General features: G+C 37.9%; 1 protein-coding gene across 1 annotated transcript; it reads left to right on the plus strand.

Annotated features, from left to right (window-relative positions):
- The first annotated feature begins 10,193 nt into the window (after positions 1 to 10,193).
- Positions 10,194 to 24,374, plus strand: LOC127103203 (glycolate oxidase). The gene is made up of 9 exons (XM_051040476.1): positions 10,194 to 10,386; positions 10,471 to 10,595; positions 10,757 to 10,803; positions 10,959 to 11,036; positions 11,267 to 11,391; positions 11,576 to 11,642; positions 11,757 to 11,822; positions 11,909 to 12,002; positions 24,055 to 24,374. The coding sequence occupies exons 1-9, from the start codon at positions 10,247 to 10,249 to the stop codon at positions 24,372 to 24,374; spliced, it is 1,062 nt and encodes a 353-aa protein (XP_050896433.1). The 5' UTR covers positions 10,194 to 10,246.
- Positions 24,375 to 25,096: the final 722 nt, after the last annotated feature.

Genomic DNA, 25,096 nt, shown 5'->3' on the forward strand with positions numbered 1-25,096 from the left:
TCTTCCTCCTCACAGAGGGTCTTCTTGGTTTCACATGGGAGGTCACAACATGTGTCTCTCCATCTTTCTTATTTGCAAACGCCCCATAAGGTTTGGCAGAAGAACCTTCTTCTCTGGTTAGACGTCCTTCTCTAACCCCTTCTTCTAAACGCATCCCCATATTCACCATCTCGGTCAAGTCAGAAGGAGCGCTAGCAATCATCCGCTCGTAATAGAATGAACTCAAGGTCTTCAGAAAGATCTCGGTCATTTCCTTCTCTTCTAGCGGAGGCACGATCTGTGCTGCCACCTCTGGGCATACTCTTTGAATGTTTCCTTATCCTTCTGGGACATGGCCCTCAGTTGATCCCTATCGGGAGCCATATCCACATTATATTTGTATTGCTTGACGAAGGCCTCGCCAAGGTCATTGAAGGATCGGATGTTCGCACTGTCTAACCCCATGTACCATCTCAGGGCGGCACCGGACAAACTGTCCTGAAAGTAGTGGATGAGCAACTGGTCATTATCAGTCCGAGTAGACATCTTCTTGGCATACATGACCAAGTGGCTAAGAGGACAAGTGTTTCCTTTGTATTTTTCAAAGTCGGGGACTTTGAACTTCACCGGAATCTTTACGTTGGGAACCAAGCAGAGATCGGCAGCAGACTTGCCGAAGAGATCCTTTCCTCTAAGAGTCTTCAATTCTTTGTGAAGCTCAAGAAATTGATCATTCATGGCATCCATCTTCTCATAGACATCTGGGCCTTCAGACGGCTCAGAATGATAGATGGTGTCGTCAAGGACTGGGCTAGATGCCGACATAGAAGCAAAAATGGGAGCAGGACCCTCAGGCATGAAATTAGGAGGCATCCCCCATGGAAACCCGGTTGGCATGGCTGTAGGAGAAAAGTATGCACTGGCTGTAAGCACAGTAGAGGAGACAATCTCTGAGATAACTGTCCTCTGGGGAGGAGTTGAAGGCGTTGGAGAAGACTGGCTCTGGGCAGCCAAAAATGATTCCATCAAAGCGCTCAGTCTGGCCACTTCCTCTTTGAGTTCACGGTTTTCTTGCTCTAGTTGATCCATCAGTCTTACAGAGTTGGCTCTAGTGTAGTACCGGTGAGTCAGCTTGTCTTCAAAATAAATGAAGAGCACAGAGTTAGACCACAGGACAAGAGACCGGAAACAAAACCTGCTTATGCACATGATGCATGCAATACTTGTGCACATGATTTATTTTTATATTTCAAAGTAACTTTAGGGTTTTACTTGCAAATTTTGGAAACATTAAGCATTTATCGCATATAGAAATATCTCATAAAATAATATCAGGGAAAGAAGTACAACACTGTCAATCATGTATAAGAGGAAAGGAAAATAATCATCCTATAGATCCCTAGAAACAATCATCTAATGCTCGGGACACATGAAGATAAGATGCACGAAGTCTCTTTACTTCCTCCTCATAAGCTGCCTCCATATCCGCCTTTTCTTTGGCGAGTCGATCGTACTTCCTCTTCCAAAACCGGGAAGACTGAGGAAGTAGAGAAGTCCATGCATCATTAGGGTCATCAATAACCTGATGCTCAAGGAACTCTATCAAAGCATCCTTCTCTTTAATCTGCTGAAGCAACTCTTCACGCTCACGGATCCAAGCACGTGAACGGTCTTCGTCTCTCGACTCCTCTACTCCTGGATTAGGGAGGGTTGAAGGCCCAACCATAACCAAAGGTGTATGTCTCGGATACTCGTAAGGCATGATATAGTCAAAAGCTCTCCTCCTTACCCAAGCAGTATAAGGCTCCAAAGCGATGCAATTCTTAGGACGCAACCTAGATTTCAAGCCTTGGGGATCTTTACCCTCCTTCCTTCCCTTCTTATGAATCTTGCGCCAAGCGCGGACCATCCTAGCTTTCAAGCCTTGGGGATCTTTACCCTCCTGAAAGAACACACCCTCTAACAAAATGTTATTAGGTTTATCCTTTAGGGGGAACCCAAGCTGACGACGTGCTAAAACAGGGTTGTAGTTAGTCCCACAGCATGTACCAAGAAGAGGCACATTGGAGAATTCACCACAAGAGTCGATAATCTGCACACCATCATACACACGGTTGTACCAAGAGATATCATCATTAGTGAGAGACTTAAGTCTCGTGGACCACGTAGACATCCCTTGTTCCCCTTGAAAGCGACCGTCTGGGGTAAGTGAGAAATAAACCACTTATACAACAGAGGCAAAGAGCACACAATGCCACCACCACCTTTTGCATTCCTCATATGCAAAGAGAAATATGCATCACCCAACAGAGTCGGAACGGGATTAAGAGTAGAAAAGATCCTAATAGCGTTCACATCCACAAACTTGTCGATGTTGGGGAACAACACTAACCCATAGATGAGAAGTACAAATATGGCTTCAAAGGCATCCTCACTCATGGCCTTCCCATAGATAGTAACTTGAGCAATGAGGAACTCAGAAGGGAAACCTTGAATTCCACCTTTGGTAGTCATATGAGCACTAACCAGAGATTCATCTATATGCAACATATCACCTATCTCTCTAGAAGTAGGAATACTCTCCAAGCCACTGAACGACAACTGGTCTAGAATAGGTATACCCACAAGATAGGCATACTCCTCAAGCGTGGGCAAAAGCTGAAAGTCTGGAAACGTGAAGCAACGGTATAAGGGATCATAAAACTGCACCCATACACTCATCAAGCCTTCATCCACCTGAGTAGTCAGAGGAGGGAGAAGCTTCCCAAAACGAGCTTTGAAACCCAAGGGATCTAGTACATAGGATGTTAGATTCCTTAACTCTTTCAAATCTGGTTGCCTGAAGCTGTACTTCTTTGAATTCCTTATTTGTCTTTCCATGTCTGAAAATTTTGCAAATAAACCCATTAAGTTTCCTTGAGAATTCTCTTCATTATTGATGATATGGATGCAAATGGATACATGGATGCATGAATGCAACAATCACACTCAAGGATCAAGCAAAGCACACCAAACAAAGGTCATGGGATGGATCATATCATCCTTAATATCAATCATCCATTTTGGTGGATTATGGTTTACACCTTATCAACACCCAAGTTCCATTGATATTAAGGATATATGAACGGATCAACCATGAATCAAGGGTTTGTTGCAAGTCACGAGCATGGAGTCTTGGTTAAGAACCACCCAAAGGGAATGTACTATGGTTTAAACTTGCCAAACATGTTTTACAAGAGGTTCCCATAGTCATCATCCCATCTTTCGGATATTATCGGAGAAACGACTACTCGTATTCCAAAAATATTCTCAAGAGAGACTCTTATGAGTGTAGTATCGCGTAACAATCGTATCAAATCTTACACTTGAACGATTTCCGCACTACATCCTAAAAATAGGCCAAGATGGGCTTGGTAAACTGAGGTCCTTGGCTTCTAAGGTCTATATTGGAAAGAGTAATGTCTAACCACAACTTACTTGTGTGACATTATTGATCCCAACATGACCTCCACCAAGTGAATGGACTTGCAAGTCAACTTGCTAAGGAATAACTCCACACAAGTCAACAAGACTACGTCATTCTCCTATCCTAAGTGCACTCGAGTTCGGGTATAGAACTCATCTCACAAAGATCACCAAGCATACAAGGAATTAATATCAAGCAAATCAATCATTACATACAATACAGTAATCCCAAATTGCATAAAAATATGTCACAATACAATACAATACAACAAGCATGAAAAGTTGGCAAAACCCACTAGGCAAATCTTCCCCAGCAGAGTCACCACTTTTCTGTAGCGGGGTATTCGTTACCATTAGAGATATTGGCTAAATCCAAGGTAAATCATACAAGTCGGGTCGCCACCGCACTTCTATTTATCCAAAGGAATGGTTAGAAAGCGAACAAAAACCTAATAGTTTTAACAAAAACTAGTAAAAGAAACAGAGATCTGGGTAAGGGGGTTGGTTATGCAATGGGAAGGTGTTAGGAACCCAAAATATCCTAGGTACTCCTAGGCAACCCTTTTCACACTTGTGAAGGTTTTTGTTTTGTAAAAATTTGTTTGTGCAAGCATGATTGAAGAGATGAGAAGAGAATATACAAGTTTATTTACATTTTTGTGTTTGGATGGATAAACCCATTGCCTATGTACCATCTTATAAAAAGATTAGGATCAAAACCTCGTAGTTCGGGGTAAAAATCTCAAAATGAGTTGGTGAATTGATTGGTCCAAAAGCCTTAAGGTCTTTTGTTATCAAAGGGAGAAAACTTAACCAAACCACAAATCCACCATGTGAGGATAGCTTCAACATGCTAGTGAGGGGTTAACCCTATAATAAGCATGGAAGACTCATTGTCCATCACTAAGGATATAGGTGAGTATTACATCTACCACAAGGATAACTCAAACCTAATAGCTAAAGGTTATGAAAAATTTAGATTAAGGAAGTGGCCATTGGAACCACAAAAACACATTTGAATGGGTTATATTTACCAATTAGAAGTATATACAAAATGGTCAAAGTTGACTTAAGGGTTCAATTTAATATAAGTGTTATGAAAAGAAAGTTAGAAAATCAAAAGCATAAGGCTTAGGTTTCTAATGTTTGAAAACAATAATTAAATGTTTGCACAAAAAGGTTTTAGCTTGGGTTAGAGTGGAGAGAAGAAGAGGAATGGCTAAGTCCTAAGCAAAACAAGAGGGTAAAGGAAAAGAAATGAACCACACAAGGAGTTCCTCTCTTGAGATCATATTGATGATCCAAGTAGCTCCCATCCTTTGGAATAAGCAACCACTAAGTATAAGCAACCAATCAAGTCTCACAAGATATCCTCAATGTATCTTGTATCTTCCACTTAGATGAACATGGCAATGGTCCTCCAATTAAGCTCAAATGGAAACTCCTAGCACAAAAGCACACACATCAAAAGTTCCATGAAGTAAAACAAGAATGGACAAGAGAGAGTTAGAGATTTGGTTCTTCTAATCCATCTTCATCATTAAGATCCTTTCACTCCAATTTTGCATAAGGAAGGTCCTTGAAACTAAGTCCAATTCTCCATTTCTTTGCATAGGGAAAGTCCTAGAAACTAAGTCCATTTCTTTGCACTTTGGTCCACAACAAACAAAACAAAACACAAGCACAATAATATATACACAATTATGTGCTCAAGTGAGCAAAAGGCAAATGGCATTAACATAAACATGTGCTCAAATGAGCAAAGGGAAAAACAAATGGATAATATGTGCAAGAATAGTAAATTGCATTAAAGTAAATTGCATAAAGTAAATGTTAATTGTCAATAGTTAGTGTTAGTATTTAGTGTGCCATAAGGCAAATTTAGCGATATGTTAAGGAATCGTAATTGGACTTATGTAGAAGTCACAACTATCTGAGGCCGGTCAATAATAATGTAGGCAACAAACACAAGTTAGGAGTCTTGATTAGTGAACCAAGTCCCAACAACTTGCCATGCCAAAAAAGAGAAGAGAATTGATCTTGTATTGGTTTAAACCTTTTGCATGATTTAAAAGACAACCCATCCTTAATGCAAAGCCATTCATTTAATCAATTGATCAAGATGAATTAGATTTGAATCAAGGAAGGTTAAATCCCTCTAATCAATGCTAACTTATCAACCTTCAACTCATTAATCAAAAAAGAAAAAGAAGAAGAAGAAGAAGGAGATGGATAAGAGAAAAGGAAATGACAAAATGGTAAAAGAAATATAAATGCATAAAATGGAACATCATGTACCAATCCTCATATGTTGACCAATAACATTGAAAGTCAAGGTCAAACAATCAAAAACAGAAGTGAGATGAAGATTGGAAGTCAAGAAAAGAATAAAATATTTTTGGCATTTTTTAATATTAAAAATAAACTTGAATTAAAATAAATGGAAAGGTCAAACTTCAAAATCACTTCAAATCAATCTTGAAAGGTCCAAGTGATTTATCCTAAGTTCAACAAGGTCAAACAAGGTTTGACAAAAAATTTCAGCATTTTTAAAAGTCAGAAACTATTTTTAATCAATTAAAAATGAATAAAAATAACCTAATTGAACTAAAATCTCAAATAAATCACAAATCAATTCAAAAAATTGATGAGAATATTTTTCATAGATCCATCATCATTCAAATAGGTTAGGAAAATATTTTTGTATTTTTTGAATATCAAAAACTATTTAAAATGAATTAAAAATAACCAGAAAAGAGAAAATTCACAAAAAATATCAAATGATAAAATAAAAGAAATTAAAAATCATAAATAGAAACTAGAAATTATTTGGGAAATAGTGCAATTGGTCCCATATTTTTTGGATTAAAAATGAGAGAGATATGATTTTTTGAAATAAAAGGAATTTAAGAAAATAAAAACAGAAATTCAGAAAATGGAAAAAAACCACAAGCGTCTGATCAAGCCTCATTAATTGATGTGGCTGATCAGACGGATGTGAGATGCGCGCGCATGAAAGGCATGAGTCAACAGCGAAGCATCCATCATTATTGAAAGTCATAAGATCCAAAGGACACGATTGAATCTCGAAACTAGATCAAACGGTCCAGATTTAAACTGGACATGATGAAGCCACCAGGGCCACCGTCTTCTCCGGTGAGCTTCCAGATTCCGGCCAAAATGCAGAACTTCAAAAGGCAACCAAAACGTGCAATTTATACATCAATAGAAAGCTGGGATGATGTATATCATCCCTATACCATCCATTTTCATTCTAGATCTCTATGATTTGAGAAATCAGAAGTTTAAAAATCTGGTGTTCATCATGAACTCAATGAATGGCAAAAATTAAAAGCATAAACATGATGCCTCTATTGAGAGGACTTCAGACAACACAAAATCACAGCCAATAGGTCCAAGGATTAGGAGAATCGGAGAAAATACCAGTTGGAGATCAAGTTTGAGTTCTGGTGATTTGAGCTTGAAACCTTGCTTGCTTTATCAAAACAGAAGTTCAATGAAGTGTATAATGAAGGTCTAGAAGCATTAGATCTATGAATACAACCAGATGAAGCTGAATTCGAGATCTGAAATTTTTTGAGAAAAATGCAATTGCTTCTTTAGTGATGGTTGGGGAATGAATTCTGCAGCATTTCAGGTTGAATTGGGTGTCCAAAATGGAGGGAATGAAGTCTCTATTTATAGAGGAATTGGCAAGGAAAGTATGAGAGGATCCGTGTGCATGAATTTGGAAACCGCTTGCATGGGCTTGCATGATCATGCACAAGGCCCAAAAGTAATGCCAAATGCAAGCTGAGTTCAAATGCCAAAGGTTTGGACGTGTAATTTGCTCTGAATTGGCTTGTGCAACAAGATTTCAACCTGAATTCCACAATTGAACCTAATCCTTCACCTCTTTGAAAATACCATTTAGAAAATCCAAGCATAGGCATATGGGTAATGGTTGGAAAGGTCTTTGTATGAGGAACAAATGTTATGTTGGTCAAAAGTCCATTTGAAATGTGGAAATTTATGAAATTTGAGTTTAAAGTGTGATGTGCAAAACATGTCAAGGCAAGGTTTCTAAAATTGGCCAACTTTCAAGCCCTTCTGTTTTGATAATGCAAGCTTCAAATGGAAAAACCTCCAACATAAAAGTTTTTTATCTTTTCAAGACAATCAAAATGGACTTAAATTGTGCATCATTTGGATTTTTGATAAAGATGTTATGGGCACTTGAAGTTGGATTTTTTTGACCTTTAATGCCTTTGACACAAAAGGACCTATAATATCTTGCATTATCACATGTATTTCCTTTGAGATTTTGAAATTTTGTTCAACATAACATTTGAAGTAGACATCGTACACTTTCCAATGAATTTGATCCCACCTCAAAATCATAAAAAATGAATGATTTATGTCCTTGGGAAGTTGACCCAAAATTAGGGTTTCAGTCAAAATGACGTATAATGTATTGGAATGGAAGATGGTTTTCCAAGCTTAAAATCAAATTTTGATGAACATTAAAGTTGTTCATATTGTCCTTAAGAACATGTTTTCTTTTGGAACCATCTCCATTTGACCAACACATAAAAAGTTAGGTCTCAATGTATTTCAAAATAGTCAGATGAATTGACTGATCAACTTCTCAAATCCATGACTCATACCTTGATGAATTGATGATTGAGGACACTCAAATAAGTTCAAATATGCATGAAATGAAGAGTTAAAGAACTTTCCTTGATTGTATTTTACCATGGGCTGAGGTTGCTTCATGAGCAAGGCATTGTGGTGCACAAATGAATTAGGGTTTCTTTGGGGAACCAACCTCAAATCCTTTGACTTGCTTTGATCAAAGTGATGAATTGAAATGCTAGGAAGGCATATTTGATGGATGAGAGCCTTGGTAACCATTACCATGCTTGTTTTCATCTTCTCTTGGCCATATCATTACACAAAGGATCTCCTAGAAGCTTTTGACCTTGTGATTGCTCAAGCTACAAACAAAAGATGTTAGTGACATATTTTTGTGCTTTTGGTTAGTAAATAAAATGTGAAAAGCAATGATGATACAATTCAAGCATGCCTGGTGATCTCAAACCACTCACAAGGAGTCCCACCCAAAGGTAAAGGGGACTAAGATGCTCAATGATCCTTGAGGCTATGCAATGCAATGTTATGATGCTATGAGGGATCTTATGGACAAAATTGGGGTCTTACACACACTAACACTAACTATTGACCATTAACTTTTACTTCAAGTCATTTGATTCTTGTAATTTACTTTATGCAATTTAATATCTAGTACATATTTCATTTGCTTTTTCCCTTTGCTCACTTGAGCTCATGTTTATGTTAATGCAATTTGCCTTTTGCTGAGTTGAGCACATAATTGTGTATATACTATTGTGCTTGTGTTTTGTTTTGATTGTTGTGAACCAAATGCAAATGAACAAAAGGACTTAGACTTTAGGACATTCCCTATGCAAAAATGGAGCACTACGCCAAAAAGGTTTTTTAACAGCGCATCTTAGACAGCGCTTTTAAAAGAAAGCGCTGTCTAAGGTTAAAATAAAAATAAAACACGGAAAATGTTCTAAAAAAATAATGAAAGCGCTGTCTAAGGGGGGGTCTTAGACAGCGCTTTTAGAAAGCGCTGTCTAAGACCCCCCCTTAGACAGCGCTTTTAGAAAGCGCTTTTAAATATAGACCTTAGTCAGCGCTTTTGAGAAAGCGCTGTTTAAATTCTTTCAATTAAAAAAAAAATTAAAACCAAAAGCGCTGTCTAAGGTGGGGGTTTAGAAAGCGCTTTTGGAAAGCATTTCATGCTTCCAAGAAACCCAATAGCGAGGGACACAGCAGAGCTTCCATCTTCATCAAGCCCTGGCAGCTCCGCCAAAACCAGACCCTCTTCTCGCAAACACAAACCCTCCAAAGAAAACGATCCTCCTTCAGATCACAACATCATCGTCCCTTACTCCCCCTCCCATGTCAAATCCAAGAGTCCGTTACCACCAAGACCTCCTTCTTCCAACCCTCTCAAACGCAAACTTGCTCTCGACACCATCGCCGCCGAAAATTCACTCCCGGCAACTACCGATTCCGGCGTTAAGGTTTTTCTCATCCATTTAGGGTTTTTAGATCTTGTTAATTTATTATCCGGTTTCTTATTTTGTATCTGTATGTGTTGTGTAGGTTATTGTGAGGATGAGGCCGTTGCGGAAGGATAAGGACGAAGGAGATCCTATAGTTCATAAGATTTCTGGTGATTCGTTATCAATTAAAAAATCCATTAAAAAAAAAAGTGACATCATGAAAATATTTTTTGAAGAGTTGGTACTTTGGAATTTCTATTTCAGCTGGGTGGTATTTGGGTCACAAACTCTCGTATGCTAGCTACGGTCACTTCTCCTTCTGAGACTTCATTGACTCTTTTTTTATCATATCTTATTTTCTCCATTCTCCTGATTAGTTCCAACTTGTTCCTTACTTCAGCATCCCAAACTACAGGTTCTCTCTCCTATTCATCTTACATTTACGTTAATTTCATTCTACAGGATCGGAAAAGTGGCTTCTGATGGTGGGGTGGTTCACCGGAATAGGCGGCAAAAGTGGTGCCCGGGCGGTGGTGACCGGAAAACAGAGGCCGGAAGGGGTCACGGCAGTGAATCATTTGTGTTAATTTCATTCTTTTTCTTACCTGGTTTAAGTTGATGTTATTGAGTAATTATTCATTTTAATCTCACTTTCAGAAGATATTGTAGACATAACATAATAAAGTAACTTGACTATTATTAAGAAGATGGTGAATATAACAAATGTGAGCGAGTATGAAGCAATTGCAAAGGAAAAGTTGCCAAAGATGATTTATGATTACTTTGCGTCAGGGGCAGAGGATGAGTGGACTTTGAAAGAGAATCGGAATGCATTCTCAAGGATTATGTAATCTACTAACTTGTTTTATTTCATTTTCATCTTCTCTTTTGCTGAATCGCTTATTTCAATATCTATGTTTACCAACAACAGGTTCAGGCCACGTATTCTTATCGATGTAAGCAAGATAGATTTGACAACAACTGTCTTAGGCTTCAAAATATCAATGCCTATCATGATTGCTCCTACAGCCGCGCAAAAGATGGCTCACCCTGAAGGTACTCATTTTTCCGTTACATTAAGCTCATTGTTGTATGTACTTTTTGTTAATGCAGAAGAAGCTCTTGATTCTTCATGTGTTTGACATTGAAGTTTATTGTTTTCCTACAATATAGAAATACTTGTAAATTAAAACAAATTATGCATTTTTTGTGTGTAGGAGAATACGCTACTGCTAGAGCAGCATCAGCAGCTGGCACCATCATGGTTTGATTTCTAAAATATTTATTAATTCTCTGCTCTAGCAAAAAAAAAGTATAATTGGCCCAGATTTGGAAGGAAATACCTGTATTTTTATATATATTTTGTTACGGAGGGAGTATTTAATATTTGAGATATTCATTTTGATAATTTTGTGACAGACACTATCCTCATGGGCTACTTCCAGCATTGAGGAGATTGTTTCAACAGGACCTGGCATTCGCTTCCTCCAACTCTATGTGAGTATATTCTCTTCATTTCGTCTCTTCTTTATTATATTTTCTATGATGTGTGTGGGTGTCACTTGTCTCCTCCTCAAAACATTTCCAAGCAACTTAGTTTAAACCAGGAATCTGCTTTTGATGTATGATATAATCTTTGCTACATTCAAACAATTACTAACTTGATTATCTAACTTTTCAATTTATTAGTGGTATAATCTAATTTGTTTGTTATTTTCTTTTCCCAGCTGCTTAAAGACCGAAATATGGTTACTCATCTTGTGAGAAGAGCTGAAAAGGCTGGTTTCAAGGCAATTCTCCTTACTGCAGACTCTCCGGTCATTGGTCGTAGAGAGGCTGACATAAAAAATAGGTTGACAATCATTGCGAAATTTCATTTGAATTGATAAGTCTTATATTTAAAAAATAGTACTAAGATACTGGTGCATGGAACACGCGGAGTTTGTAATCAGATTAAGATAAACACTATTAGAAGTTTGTACTGGAGATTTAAAAAACATATATATTCCTGGTTTGTTTATTGGAGATTTTTACAGATTTATACTGCCATCATATCTGAGAATGAAGAACTTTGAAGTCATGGATCTTGAAAAGTTGTATAAGGTGTGTGATCATTACAGAGATTTTAAATTAGATGATTTTTCTTCTTTTGTTATTGTCATCTTAATGTTGTTACTTTTGCTATAACTATTTGAGAAATTGGATATAACCTTGCAGATTAAAGACAATGGTGGTCTCATCTCTGTGACTAATGGTCTATATGACCAATCACTCACCTGGAAGGTGATACTATGATATATAGATCTTTTACATATATGTGACATTGAATGTGGAAGTCACAATAACTACTATGAAAAAACTTGTAACAGGATGTAAAATGGCTTCAAACAATCACCCCATTGCCCATTTTAGTGAAGGGAGTACTTACGGCTCAAGATGGTAAACTTATGTTAACTTTAATGTGTATATTCAAAGTTTAAAATTTATGCTTAAAATTTTACTTACATATTTTCCTTGGTTATGTTAAATAGACTCCCACAAAATCCAAATCAAAAGATAATGCGATTCCACGGCATACCGAGTCCACGGTTTCAAGAAAAGAGGTAATATACAATTATATGACATATATTCATGGAAGTTGTTACATTCTTAATTTGATCTAACTATTTTATACAAAGGATCAAGTGGACGAAATCAAAGAGGAGTGGTGTCAATTCATGATAAAGCTCAATGTTTGTTCATAAATTTGTGTAATTAATGTGTACATTTGTAGTATATGTTATGACTTGTAAATGTGTACATAAATTTGTATATATTTTGATACATTTAAGGCAAAATTGGTTTGAATTGGTATATATATATATTTGTTAGCCAAAAATTGGTAGAAAAAAGGCCAAAATGGCATATATAAAATGTGATAATTGTCTGTCAAAATCTGGTTGAAAACAGGTTAGAAATTCTGGTTTATAAACCTGGAAAAAATGTGGTTTAAAACAAAAGCTTCAAAAATTTTCGTATACCTTAGACAGCGCTTTTGTAAAAAGCGCTGTCTAAGGGGGGGATTAGAAAGCGCTTTAGGCAAAAGCGCTGTCTAAGGGGGGGGGCTTAGATAGCGCTTTTTGAAAAGCGCTGTCTAAGGTATACCTAAAAAAATTAAAATAGGAGGGTCTTAGAAAGCGCTTTTGGCCAAAGCGCTGTCTAAGGGGGTGGGGCTTAGACAGCGCTTTTCAAAAGCGCTGTCTAAGGTATACCTAAAAAATTTAAAATAAGAGGGTCTTATAAAGCGCTTTTGGACAAAGCGCTGTCTAAGGGGGGGGGGGGGGGGCTTAGACAGCGCTTTTAAGATTTAAAAAAGCGCTGTCTAAACCTTTAGCAGCGGAGGTTTAGACAGCACTTTAAAGCGCTGTCTAAGGCTAAAAAAAGCGCTGTCTAAGGTCTTGTTTGTTGTAGTGGAGTCAAATAGCAACTAGGCCTCATGCCTTTAGAATGCTATAAAAGAAGAAATAATGTCAAAGAGCAACTAGGCCTCGTGCCTTTAGAATGCTTAATCTTGAAGAGGACTTTGAAAGGACCAATTTCTAAACTCCCTCTTGTCCATTCTTTGTTTGTATTATAGAACTTTTTGATGTGTGTGTTCTTGTGCTAGGGATCCCAAATTTGAGCCAAGTAGAAGAACCATTGTCATGAGCATCCAAAGTGAGAGATACAAAAGCCATTGGAAGATTCCTAGGCGCTTGTTTGATAATGTGCTTGATTGCTTGAGTATTTGATTATTTGCTTGCTTATTCCAAAGTATGGGAGCTACTTGGATCATCACTATGATCTCAAGAAGGGAACTCCCTTTGTGGTTTTATTTCTCTTCCTTCATCTTTGTATGTTTAGGACTTATCCATTCTCCTTCTTCCCTCCACTCTAACCTTTGTATGCTTTTGATCTTTCAAACTTATTATCATAACACTTATTTTGAATTGAATCCTAAGTCAACTTTGACCATACTTTGTAAATACTTTTCATTGGTAAATACAACTCACTCAATTGTTTTTTTATGGTTTCAATGGCCACTTTTGCCAAAGCTTTTCATAAACAATAGCTATTAGGTTTGAGTTATCCTTAAGGTTGATATAATACTCACCTATATTCTTAGTGATGGACCATAAGACTTCCATGCTTATTATAGGGTTAACCCCTCACTAGCATGTTGAAGCTATCCTCACATGGTGGATTTGTGGTTTTAGGTTGAGTTTTCTCCCTTGGATAACAAAAGACCTTAAGGCTTTTGGACCAATCAATTCACCAACTTGTTTTGATATTTTTACCATGAACTACGGGGTTTTGATCATAATCTTTTATAAGATAGTACGTAGGTAATGGGTTGATCCATTTAAGCACAAAAATTGTAAATAATTTGTACATTCTTATCTCATCTCTCCAATCATGTTTGCACAAATAATTTTTCACAAATACTAACCTACCTTACAACAAATTATGAAAAAGGCTCCCTAGGAGTACCTAGAATGTTTTGGGTGCTTAAACCTTCCCATTGCATAACATACCCCCTTACCCCGATCTCTGACCTTTTTATTAGTTTTTGATTCGATAAAACTTCTTGGTTTTTATTCGCTTTCTAACCTTTCATTTGGATAAATAGAAGTGCGGTGGCGACTCGATTTGTATGATTTACTTTTGATTTAGTCAATAAATCTAAAGGTAACGAATACCCCGCTACAGAAAAGTGGCGACTCTGCTGGGGATTTTTGCCTAGTGGGTTTTGCCTACTTTTCAGATTTGTTGTATTGTATTGTGTATATTATATTGGTGACATATATTTGTGCAATTTGGGATTACTGTATTGTATGTAATGTATGAATTGCTTGATATATTAATTGCTTGTATGCTTGGTGATCTTTGTGAGATGATTTCTATACCCGAATTCGAGTGCACTTAGAATAGGAGAATGGCATAGTCTTGTCAACTTGTGTGGAGTTATTCCTTAGCAAGTTGACTTGCAAGCCCATTCACTTGGTGGAGGTCATGTTGGGATCAACAATGTCACACGAGTAGTCGTGGTTAGGCATTACTCTTTCCAATATGAACCTTAGAAGCCAAGGACCTTAGTTTTCCAAGCCCATCTTGGCCTGTTCTTAGGACGTAGTGTGAAGGTCGTTCAAGTGTAAGATTTGATACGATTGTTATGCGATACTACACTCATAAGAGTCTCTCTTGAGAATATTTTTGGAATACGACTAGTCGTTTATCCGATAATATCCGAAAGATGGGATGATGACTATGGGAACCTCTTGTAGAACATGATTGGCAGGTTTAAACCCTAGTACACTCTCTTTGGGTGGTTCTTAACCGAGACTCCTTGCTCGTGACTTGCAACAAACCCTTGATTCATGGTTGATCCGTTCTTGTATATCCTTAATATCAATGGAACTTGGGTGTTGATAAGGTGTAAACAATAATCCACCAAAATAGATGATTGATATTAAAGATAACTTGATCCATCCCATGACCTTTGTGTGGTGTGCTTTGCTTGATCCTTGAGTGTGATTGTTGCATCCATGCATTCATGCATTCATATACATTCATATCATCAACAATGTGAAAATTTTCAATTCAAGGAACTTAAGAGGTCTATTTGCAAATTTTCATACATGGATAGACAAAGAAGGAACACAAAGATGGGTCTCAAGCCAACTTGTTAAGGACTACTCCACACAAGTCTAACATGACTATACCATCCTTATATCTTAATTGCACTCAAGTTTGGGTTAGAACTTATCTCACCACTCAGAGATCACCAAGCACAACAAGTAGATTATATCACACAAACAAATATACAAACATCAAATATACAATTATATACACATAAAAAGTAGGCTAAACCCACTGAGGACTACTCCCCAACAAAATCGCGACTTAATTTCTGTAGCGGTAAATTCATGACCATTAAGCTATGGATAAACTTAACGTCAATAAAACCAGAGTCACCACCGCGCTTTTATTGTTTCCAAAGGAAAAGGGAAAAGTACGAACAAAAGCCAAATATAAGAAGATTTCAAATCAAAACTAATAAAATGCCAGAGATTACAGGTAAGGGGGTTGGTTACATAGAGGGAAGGTGTTAGCACCCAAAGTGTCCTAGGTACTCCTAGGGAACCTTTTTATGTGTGTATGTGTTTTGATATAAAAGATGTTTGCAATAAATAGAGTGTGGGGATGAGAAGAGAATTCATTGATTATATTTTTGTGTTTGACAAGACCTTCGGACTTGTGCCTACCTACCAACAAAAAAATGAGGGATCAAAACCTCGTAGTTCATGGTATCAATTTCAGATATACAACTTTGATGTTGGAGGTTTTTTCATTTCGAGCTTTCATCATGCAAACGGAAGGGCTTGAAGAGGCTTGCTTTTGGTGAAAATTTTCAAAGGTTGACTTAGACATGTTTTATGCTCAAACTTTCACAACCAGTTTTCAATAATTTCCAAATACCAAATGAATTTTTGCCCAACATGACTTTTGTTCCTTATTTCAAGGGTTTCGAACCATTACTCACATTACTTTTTTGGATTTTCCATGTGTGAGTTTCTAAGAGTTCATTCTTTATGTCCATTTTGGCATTTCATGTTATAACTTGATGCGCAAGCTTGTTCAATTCATTGTGCATGTCCAAATCCATTCCATGAGGTATCAGCAAGGTTTTTAACTCATTCTTGGGCCCGCTACACGCTTGCATAGGCCCATGCAAGCAAGATTCAAATTCCATGCACACGAGGGAACCATGCTTTACAACCCTCTTCAATTATAAATAGAGACTCAATCTCATTCATTTCTCTACCAAGTGGAGACCTGAAGTGCTGCAGAATTGAAATCCCAAACCTTACCAAAGGAATTTCCAGATTTTTCTCTCTTTTTCAAGATTGAAATTCAACATCATTAGTTGATTTTCAAAGCTCAATTCCTTAACCTATCATCTCCATCAAACTTCCAGAGCAAAAGCAGATCAAGATCTTGAAGAATTCATGGCCTTAGAAGCTCCATTTCAGAGGTAGAACCTCAAAGTTTTTGGATCTAGATCTTGTAATTCAATGTGATTTTCTTTGATTTATGTGGTTTTCTGAAGTCCTCAAACTTAAGGTAGGCCAGTGGTGGTCTCAATTGTTCATTTCGTTCATTTCCAGTTGACATACCATGATCTTCCATCTCACATTTCTCTCTAAATAGGAAGAGTGAGGATGATCCATGGATACGGTGGTGATATACATCACCTGAGCTTCATTTTTATGTCCTTAATTTTTATTTTCATTACAAATTTTTTCCCTACGCGTGGTGGCCGGAATTTGGTATCTCACCGGAGAAGATGGTGGTTTCTACCACCATCCCCACGTGTATGTTTCCCACCCCTTGGATCATGGCTCAATCTTATAATCCTTAGCGTCCATTGTGATTACTTAATATCATGCATTATGTTGTGCGCTTGACTTAAGTCTATCTTGCATCCGCGCCTCTGAGCCATTGATCCATGCCACGTCAATTAATGAATTTGATCTCGTGGCTGCGCTTTTTTCTATTTATCCTATTTTCTTTTAATTTAAGTTAATTCCATTTATTTTCAAATATTCATAAAAAAAAAATTTGAAGTCACAAAAATATGAGACCAATTCCAAAAAAATTCTTGAAAAATCTAGTTTCATATTTTGATTTTTAATTATTTTTGTGACTTCATTTAATATTTTTTGTGAATTATTTGATTTTTAATAGTTTAAATTCATTTTTAATTACTTTCTGATATTTGAAAAATTCAAAAATATTTTCCTAACACCTATGGATCATGATAAGTCAATGAAAAATAGTCTCATCAATTTCTTATTTGATTTGAGATTTATTTGAGATTTTAATTCATATTGTGTTAGGTTCCCTTTGTTTTTAATTGTTTTTAAATAGTTTCTGATTTCTAAAATGGTTGAAATTTTTTGTCAAAGTTTGTCTGACCATGTTAGACCTATGAGAATTTAATTGGACTTGTTGAAGTTGATTTGAATTAAATTTGAGGTTTGACCATATTTTGTTTATTTTATTTTGCATTTTATTTTTAATTCAAAAATTACCAAAAAATTATGGTTGACTTGTTGACTTGTAATCTTCATTTCTTTTCTGTTTGGCATTGATTGATGATGTCTTGGTTCACATTTGATCAATTGGATTTGATGCTTGAATTCTCTTTCCATCCATTTCATCTTCATCCCTTTCTTTTCATAATTTGACCAGTGAGTTAATGTCTTATGGTTGGTCTTGACAAATGAGAGGTTTAACCTTCTTTGATCCAAACCAAACTCAACTTGATCCAAGATCAAGTGAGTTATTTTGTGTCCAAGATAGGTTGCTTCTTGGTCAAGCAAAAAACCTAAAGTCCATACAAGGCTCTTCCCCTTTTGTTTTGGCATGGCAAGTTTGTGGAGCTTGGCTTACTAGTCATGACCTTTAACTTGTGTTTATTTGCCTATAATTTTATTGACCGACCTCAGATAGGTGTGACTACTACATTAGTTCACTTACGATTGCTTAACATAGCGCTACATTGTCTTATGACAAACTAACATAACTTCACTAATTACTAACTTTAATTTGAGCATTTAATTTCTTGCCCTTTACTTTAATGTAATTTATTTCTTGCTCATTTATTCATATTGCTTTTCATTTTGCTCACTTGAGCATATATTTTATGTTTATGTCATTTTCCTTTTGCTCATTTGAGCTCATTATTGTATATAAATGTATTGTTGTCTTATGTTTGTTTTATGTTTGTTTTGTGTGAACCAATTGCAAGAAGGAGAAAGGACTTAGATATAGGATCTACCCATACTTAAAGGAGTTCAAGAGCAACTAGGCATCATGCATTTAAAATGCTAAACTTGTTGAAGAGCAACTAGGCCTCATGCCTTTAGAATGCTAAATTTTAAAGTTTACTTTAAAGGACTTCTAATTTAACTTATTATTTGTCCATTCCTCTTATTGTGTTGTGAACTTTTTGATGTTTGCTATTGTGTGATAGGGATTTCATATTGAGATAGTAAAGAGGACCATTGTCATGAGTAGCCAAACTAAGAGAGACAAGCCAAAGGAAGATCCTATGAGCTTGAATCCAAATGGTTTGATTGCATGATTGTGTGCTATGTCCAAAAGAAAGAAGCATCTTGAATCATCTCTATGATTTCAAGAAAAGGAACTCCAAGGGTTTATCTTTCCTCTTTTATTTTTGTATGCTTTAGGACTAGCCCTTCTCTTCTTCTCTCCACTCTAACCCAAAGCCAAAATCATTTTCAAAACTTTGACGTTGTTTTCAAACTAGAAACATAGGCGTTACGCCTTTGACTTTTCAAAACTCTTTTCATAAATACTCATTGTGAATAAATCTTAATCCAACTTTGACCTCATTTTGTAAATAAGTCTAACTTGTGAATATCACTCACTTCAAATTGTTTTTGTGGTTCCAAGGGCCACCTTTGTTAAAACGTTTCATAAACATTACTCATAGGTTTGAGTTATCATAGTGGTTGATGTGAATCTCACCTTGTCCTTAGTGATTGGACTATAAGTCTTCCATACTTATTATATGGTTAATCCCTCACTAGTTTGTTGAAGCCTTCCTCACATGGTGGATTTTTGGTTTAGGTTGAGTTTTCTCCCTTTGATAACAAAAGACCTTACGACTCTTGATCAAATCAATTCATCAATCTTTGAGATTTTTACCCCGAACTACGAGGTTTTGATCCTCCTTTGTGATGGTACGTAGGCAATGGGTTCATCCATTCAAACAACAAATTTGTAAATATAATCTATTTCTCTTCTCATCCCTCCAATCTTTTGCACATATTTTCACAAATACCAACCTACAACACATATTTGCAAAAAGGGTTCCCTTAGAGTACTAAGGATGTTTTGGGTGCGTAAAACCTTCCCATTTCATAACCAACCCCCTTACCTAGATCTCTGACATTTTTATTAGATTTTGATTTGATAAAACTTCTTACCTTGACTTTTGTTCGCTATTTGCCTTTCCTTTGGACAAATAAAAGTGCGGTGGCGACTCAAATTGTATGTTGACTTTTGGTTTAGTCAATAAACCTAAAGGTAACGAAAACCCCGCTACAGAAAACTGGCGACTCTGTTGGAGAATAAATTGGTTCTCTAGTGGGTTTAGCCTAATTTTTGCTTATGTGTGTTGAATGTTTATATTGGTGACATAGTTTTGTGCAAATTTGGGATGACTGTATTGTTTATAATGTATGAATTGCTTGTATGCTTGGTGGTTTCTTGTGAGATGAGTTTTATACCCGAACTCGAGTGCACTTATGATAGGAGAATGACATGGTCTTGTTGACTTGTGTGGAGTTATTCCTTAACAAGTAGACTTGCAAGGCCATTCACATGGTGGAGGTCTTGTTGGAATCAATAATGCCACACGAGTAGTCGTGGTTAGGCATTACTCTTTCCAATATAAACCATAGAAGCCAAAGACCTTAGATACCTATCCCATCTTGGCCTATTTTAGGACGTAGTGCGAAAGTCGTTCAAGTGTAAGATTTGATACGATTGTTACGCGATACTACAATCATAAGAGTCCCTCTTGAGAATATTTTTGGAGAACAAGTAGTCGTTTTATCCGATAATATCCGAAAGATGAGATGATGACTATGGGGGCCCTTTTTAGAACATGATTGTCAGGTTTAACCATAGTACACTCCCATTGGGTGGTTCTTAACCGAGACTCCATGCTCGTGACTCACAACAAACCCTTGATTTACGGTTGATCCGTTCTCGTACATTCTCAATATCAATGGAACTTTGGTTTTGATAAGGTGTAAACCATAATCCACCAAAATGGATGATTGATATTGACAATGACGTGAGCCATCTCGTGACCTTTGTATGGTGTGACTTGCTTGATCCTTGAGTGTGATTGTTGCATCCATGCATTCATGCATTCATATGCATCCGTATCATCAACAATAAAAGTTTTCAAGGAACTTAAGAGGTCTATTTGCAAATTTTCAGACATGGATAAGCCAAGAAGGAATACGAAGAAGTACAGTTTTCGACAACCCGACTTGAAAGAGTTAAGGAGTTTGACATCTTATGTATTAGAGCACTTGGAGTTCAAAGCTCGCCATGGGAAACTTCTAGCTATTCTCTCTACTAAGGTGGATGAAGGTCTGATGACTGTGTTGGTGCAGTTCTACGATCCTTTGTATCGATGCTTCACTTTTCTGGATTTCCAGCTTTTGCCTACACTTGAGGAGTATGCCTACCATGTGGGTATACCTATTCTTGATCAGTTACAATTTAGTGGTTGGGAGAAGGTGCCGTATTCCCAAGAGATTGCTGATATGCTTCATGTGGATGTATTTGACATTGTTGCTAATATGACTACCAAAGGTGGAAGTCAAGGTCTCCCATCTGATTTTCTGATTGCCAAGGCTACTTTGTTTGGGAAGGCCATGAGTAAGGAAGCTTTTGAAGCCATATTTGTACTCCTCATCTACGGGCTAGTGTTATTTCCCAACATCGACAATTTCGTGGATGTGAACGCTATTAGGATTTTCTCTTCTCTTAATCCCATTCCTACTTTGTTGGGTGACACTTATTTCTCTTTGCATATGAGGAATGCAAAGGGGGGTGGTTCCATTGTGTGATGTCTGCCTCTGTTGTATAAGTGGTTTATTTTGCACTTGCCTCAGATGCTTGCCTTCAAGGAGAACAAGGGATGTCTACGGTGGTCTGCGAGACTCATGTCTCTCACTAATGATGATATCTCTTGGTATAACCGTGTTTATGATGGCGTTTAGATTATTGATTCTTGTGGTGAATTCTCCAATGTCCCTCTTCTTGGTACATGTGGTGGAATTAACTACAACCCTGCTTTGGCTCGACGTCAGCTTGGGTTCCCCTTAAAGGATAAACCTAACAACATTTTGTTGGAAAGCTTGTTCTTTCAAGAGGCTAAAGATACCCAGAACTTGAAGGATATGATGGTCCACGCCTGGCTCAAAGTTCATAGGAAAGGGAGGAATGAGCTTGGTCCGAAGAATTGCATTGCTTTGGAACCCTACACCGCTTGGGTGAGGAGGAGAGCTTTTGAGTACCGTATGCCATACAAATATCCGAGACCTACCCCTATGGTTATGGTTGGGCCTTCAACCCTCCCTAACCAAGGAGTAGAGAAGTTGGAAAGCTAGGATGTTCATTCTCCTTTTCCCTTGTATTGTATTTGGTTATCAAAACTATATTACTTCTTTGGTGTAAAAAGTTTCCAAATATTATTACTATGAGTATTCCATATATGTCTTAAAAAAGTTTAATATTTTCAAATATTTGCAAATAGATCTCTAAAAAGTTCCTCTAAAAACAAACCATATGCACAAACATTGCATGCATCATATGCATAAGCAGGTTTTGTTCCAAGCTCTTGATCAGTGGTCTAACTCTTTGCTCTTCATTTATTTTGAAGATAAGCTGACGCACCAGTATAATACCAGAGCAAATCATCCGAAGATAATGGAATATCTTGAGCAAGAAAACAAGGACCTAAAGGAAGAGATTTCTAGGTTGACTGCCATGATGGAGTCATTTCTGGCCGCACAAAGCCAAGCTTCACCAACTCCTCCAACTCCTCCCGTGAGGACGGTGATATCTGAGATAGCTACTTCAATTGTGCCTGCTACAACAACCCACTTTTCTCTGACTATGCCAGCTAGGTTCCCTTGGTGAATGCCTTCTAATTTCGTACCAGAGGGTTTCGCTCCTACTCTCGCTTCTATGCTAGCATCTAGCCCGGTCCTGTCTGTGCCACCTCCCATTGTGCACACCCTTCCCCGTGTTGAAGAAATCATTTATCATTCCGAGCCATTTAAGGGCCGGGATATATATGAAAAAATGGATGAAATGAAAGATCAATTCCTTGAGCTGCGCAAGGAACTGAAGACTTTGAGGGGAAATGACCTCTTTGGGAAAAGTGTTGTTGAGTTGTGCCTAGTGCCCAACATGAAAGTCCCTGTTAAATTCAAAGTGTCAAACTTTGAGAAGTATAAGGGAAATACATGTCCGCTCAGCCATCTTGTGATGTATGCTCGCAAGATGTCAACACAGTCTGACAACGACCAATTGCTGATTCACTACTTTCAGGATAACCTGACAGGTGCTGAGCTCTGGTGGTATATGGGTCTAGAGAGTGCAAGAATCCACACTTTCAACAATCTAGGCGAGGCCTTTGTGAAGTAGTACAAATATAATGTGGATATGGCTCCAGACAGGGACCAATTGAGGGCGATGTCCTAGAAGGATAAGGAGACCTTCAAGGAATACGCCCAGAGATGGCGAGAACTGGCAGCTCAGATAGTGCCACCCCTGGAAGAGAAGGAGATGACAAAGATCTTCCTGGGGGTCCGTGAAGGACGTTTATCTCGAGAAGGAGATGACAAAGATCTTCCTGGCAGCTCAGACTTCACCGAAATGGTGAATATGGGGATGAGATTAAAAGAGGGGGTCCGTGAAGGACGTTTATCTCGAGATGACGATTCCTCAGCAAAGAAGTATGGAGGCTTTGCTAGGAAGAAGGAAGGAGAGACTCATGTTGTATACTCCCATGTTAAAAGAAGGCCCTCTATAAGGAGGAAGGATGTGCGTCCAGCCATCAACCAACACCAGATGGCTCATATATCACCTGCTTTCCGAGAAGTTCATAAACAACAACAACAACATCGTCAACAACAAGAGGCCTACTAGCCTCGTAACAATAATAGCACCAGCACCAACAACTACGAGAGGAAGAGGGTAACTTTTAATCCGATTCCGATGACCTATGCTGAATTGTATCCTTCCTTAATCGATAGGAAGTTGATAACTCCGTGTGATCCTCCTGTTGTGCCAACCAATCCCCAATGGTGGTACAAGCCCGAACTTCATTGTGTATATCATTCTGGTGCTCCCGGGCATGATGTGGAGAACTGTTATCCATTGGAGACCATGCTGCAAGACCTTGTGAGAAGTGGGATACTGTTTTTTGAGGACGTGGGTCCAAATGTAAAGAAGAACTCATTGCCCGAGCATGGGAAATCAGTTGTTAAGATGGTCCAGGGATGCCCTGGCAAATACAAAGTCCTTTATATGAATGACATAAGGCAGTCCTTGGTTGAGATGCATAAGTTGTTGTGTGAACACAGCCACTACGAGCATAACCATGATAGGTTCCAGGTGTGCACTATCAATGAGAGAGGATGCCGTCAGGTAAGAAGGGACATCCAAGAAATGATAGATCAAGGGATGATTGAGATACTTCAGAATCGTAATGAGGACGAAGTTAATGTTATCACCCCCGTGTTTAAAATGCCTGAGCCTGTTGTTATCAGGTATGATGGCAACAAGAAGAAGGTATCACCAACTCTTGTGATAAAGCCAGCGGGTCCTGTCCCGTATGTATCAGACAAAGTTGTTCCCTACCGATATAACACAGTCATGCTAGAGGATGGAAAGGAGGTGCCATTGCCCTCAACTTCTATGGTGAGCATTTCAGATGTCAGTGGAGTGACCCGTAATGGTCGTGTTTTCTCGGCTCAGCCGAAATCCCATGAGGACATTGTGAAAAGAACTGTTGTTAATCCTGATGGTCCCGTGGGGACTTCTTCTCCAAATAATTATGTTCTTGTTATTAAAGGTGTTGACCCTGTTGATGTTAAGAATAATAATACTCCTATCTTGGTGGGCCAGACTGGCATCTTGAAAGAGGATGGTGATGAGATATTGAGGCTCATTAAAAGGAGCGAAGCTTTGTAGAGGGTGTTAGACATGGCATACGTGGATCACAATGTCACAATTGAGCAGTTTGATAGCATTGTTGCGAATATAACCGCTTGCAACAATTTGAGCTTTTGTGATGCTGCTCTTTCCGAGGAGGGAAAAGACCATAATTTGGCTTTACACATATCTATGAACTGTAAAGACAATGCCTTGTCCAATGTGTTGGTGGACACAGGGTCATCCCTTAATATATTGCCAAAATCCACTCTTGCTAAACTTTCATATCAAGGGCCTCCAATGGGGCAAAGTGGAGTGGTTGTGAAGGCGTTTGATTGATCACGTAAAACTGTGATCGGTGAATTAGAACTCCCGATCAAGATTGGACCTAGTGATTTCTAAATCACTTTCCAGGTCATGGATATTCATCCATCCTATAGCTATTTGCTTGGCAGACCATGGATTCACGAGGCAGACACCGTGACATCCACCCTACACCAAAAGTTGAAGTTCGTGAAGAACAAGAAGTTGGTGGTGATGGGGGGGGGGAGAAGGCTCTCTTGGTCAGTCATTTATCTTCCTTCTCCTATATAGATGCTGAGGATGAGGTTGGGACTCCGTTCCAATCCTTATCTACTGCTGAGCCTTCAAGGAAAGGACTTTCTTCATTTGTCTCCTATAATGATGCGAAGTTGGCCATTGAGCATGGTGCAACTGCTGGTTTGGGGAAAATGATCAAGTTGGAAGATAACAAGTCCCAA

Source organism: Lathyrus oleraceus, chromosome 1, assembly GCF_024323335.1.
Source record: "Lathyrus oleraceus cultivar Zhongwan6 chromosome 1, CAAS_Psat_ZW6_1.0, whole genome shotgun sequence".
Classification (NCBI taxonomy): domain Eukaryota; kingdom Viridiplantae; phylum Streptophyta; class Magnoliopsida; order Fabales; family Fabaceae; genus Lathyrus; species Lathyrus oleraceus.

Coding starts and splice junctions, on each gene's coding strand:
- LOC127103203 (XM_051040476.1), top strand. CDS start 10,247: ATGGTGAATATAACAAATGTGAGCGAGTATGAAGCAATTGCAAAGGAA. Junction 10,804..10,958: donor CAGCAGCTGGCACCATCATG/GTTTGATTTCTA, acceptor ATTTTGTGACAG/ACACTATCCTCATGGGCTAC. Junction 11,392..11,575: donor GAGGCTGACATAAAAAATAG/GTTGACAATCAT, acceptor AGATTTTTACAG/ATTTATACTGCCATCATATC.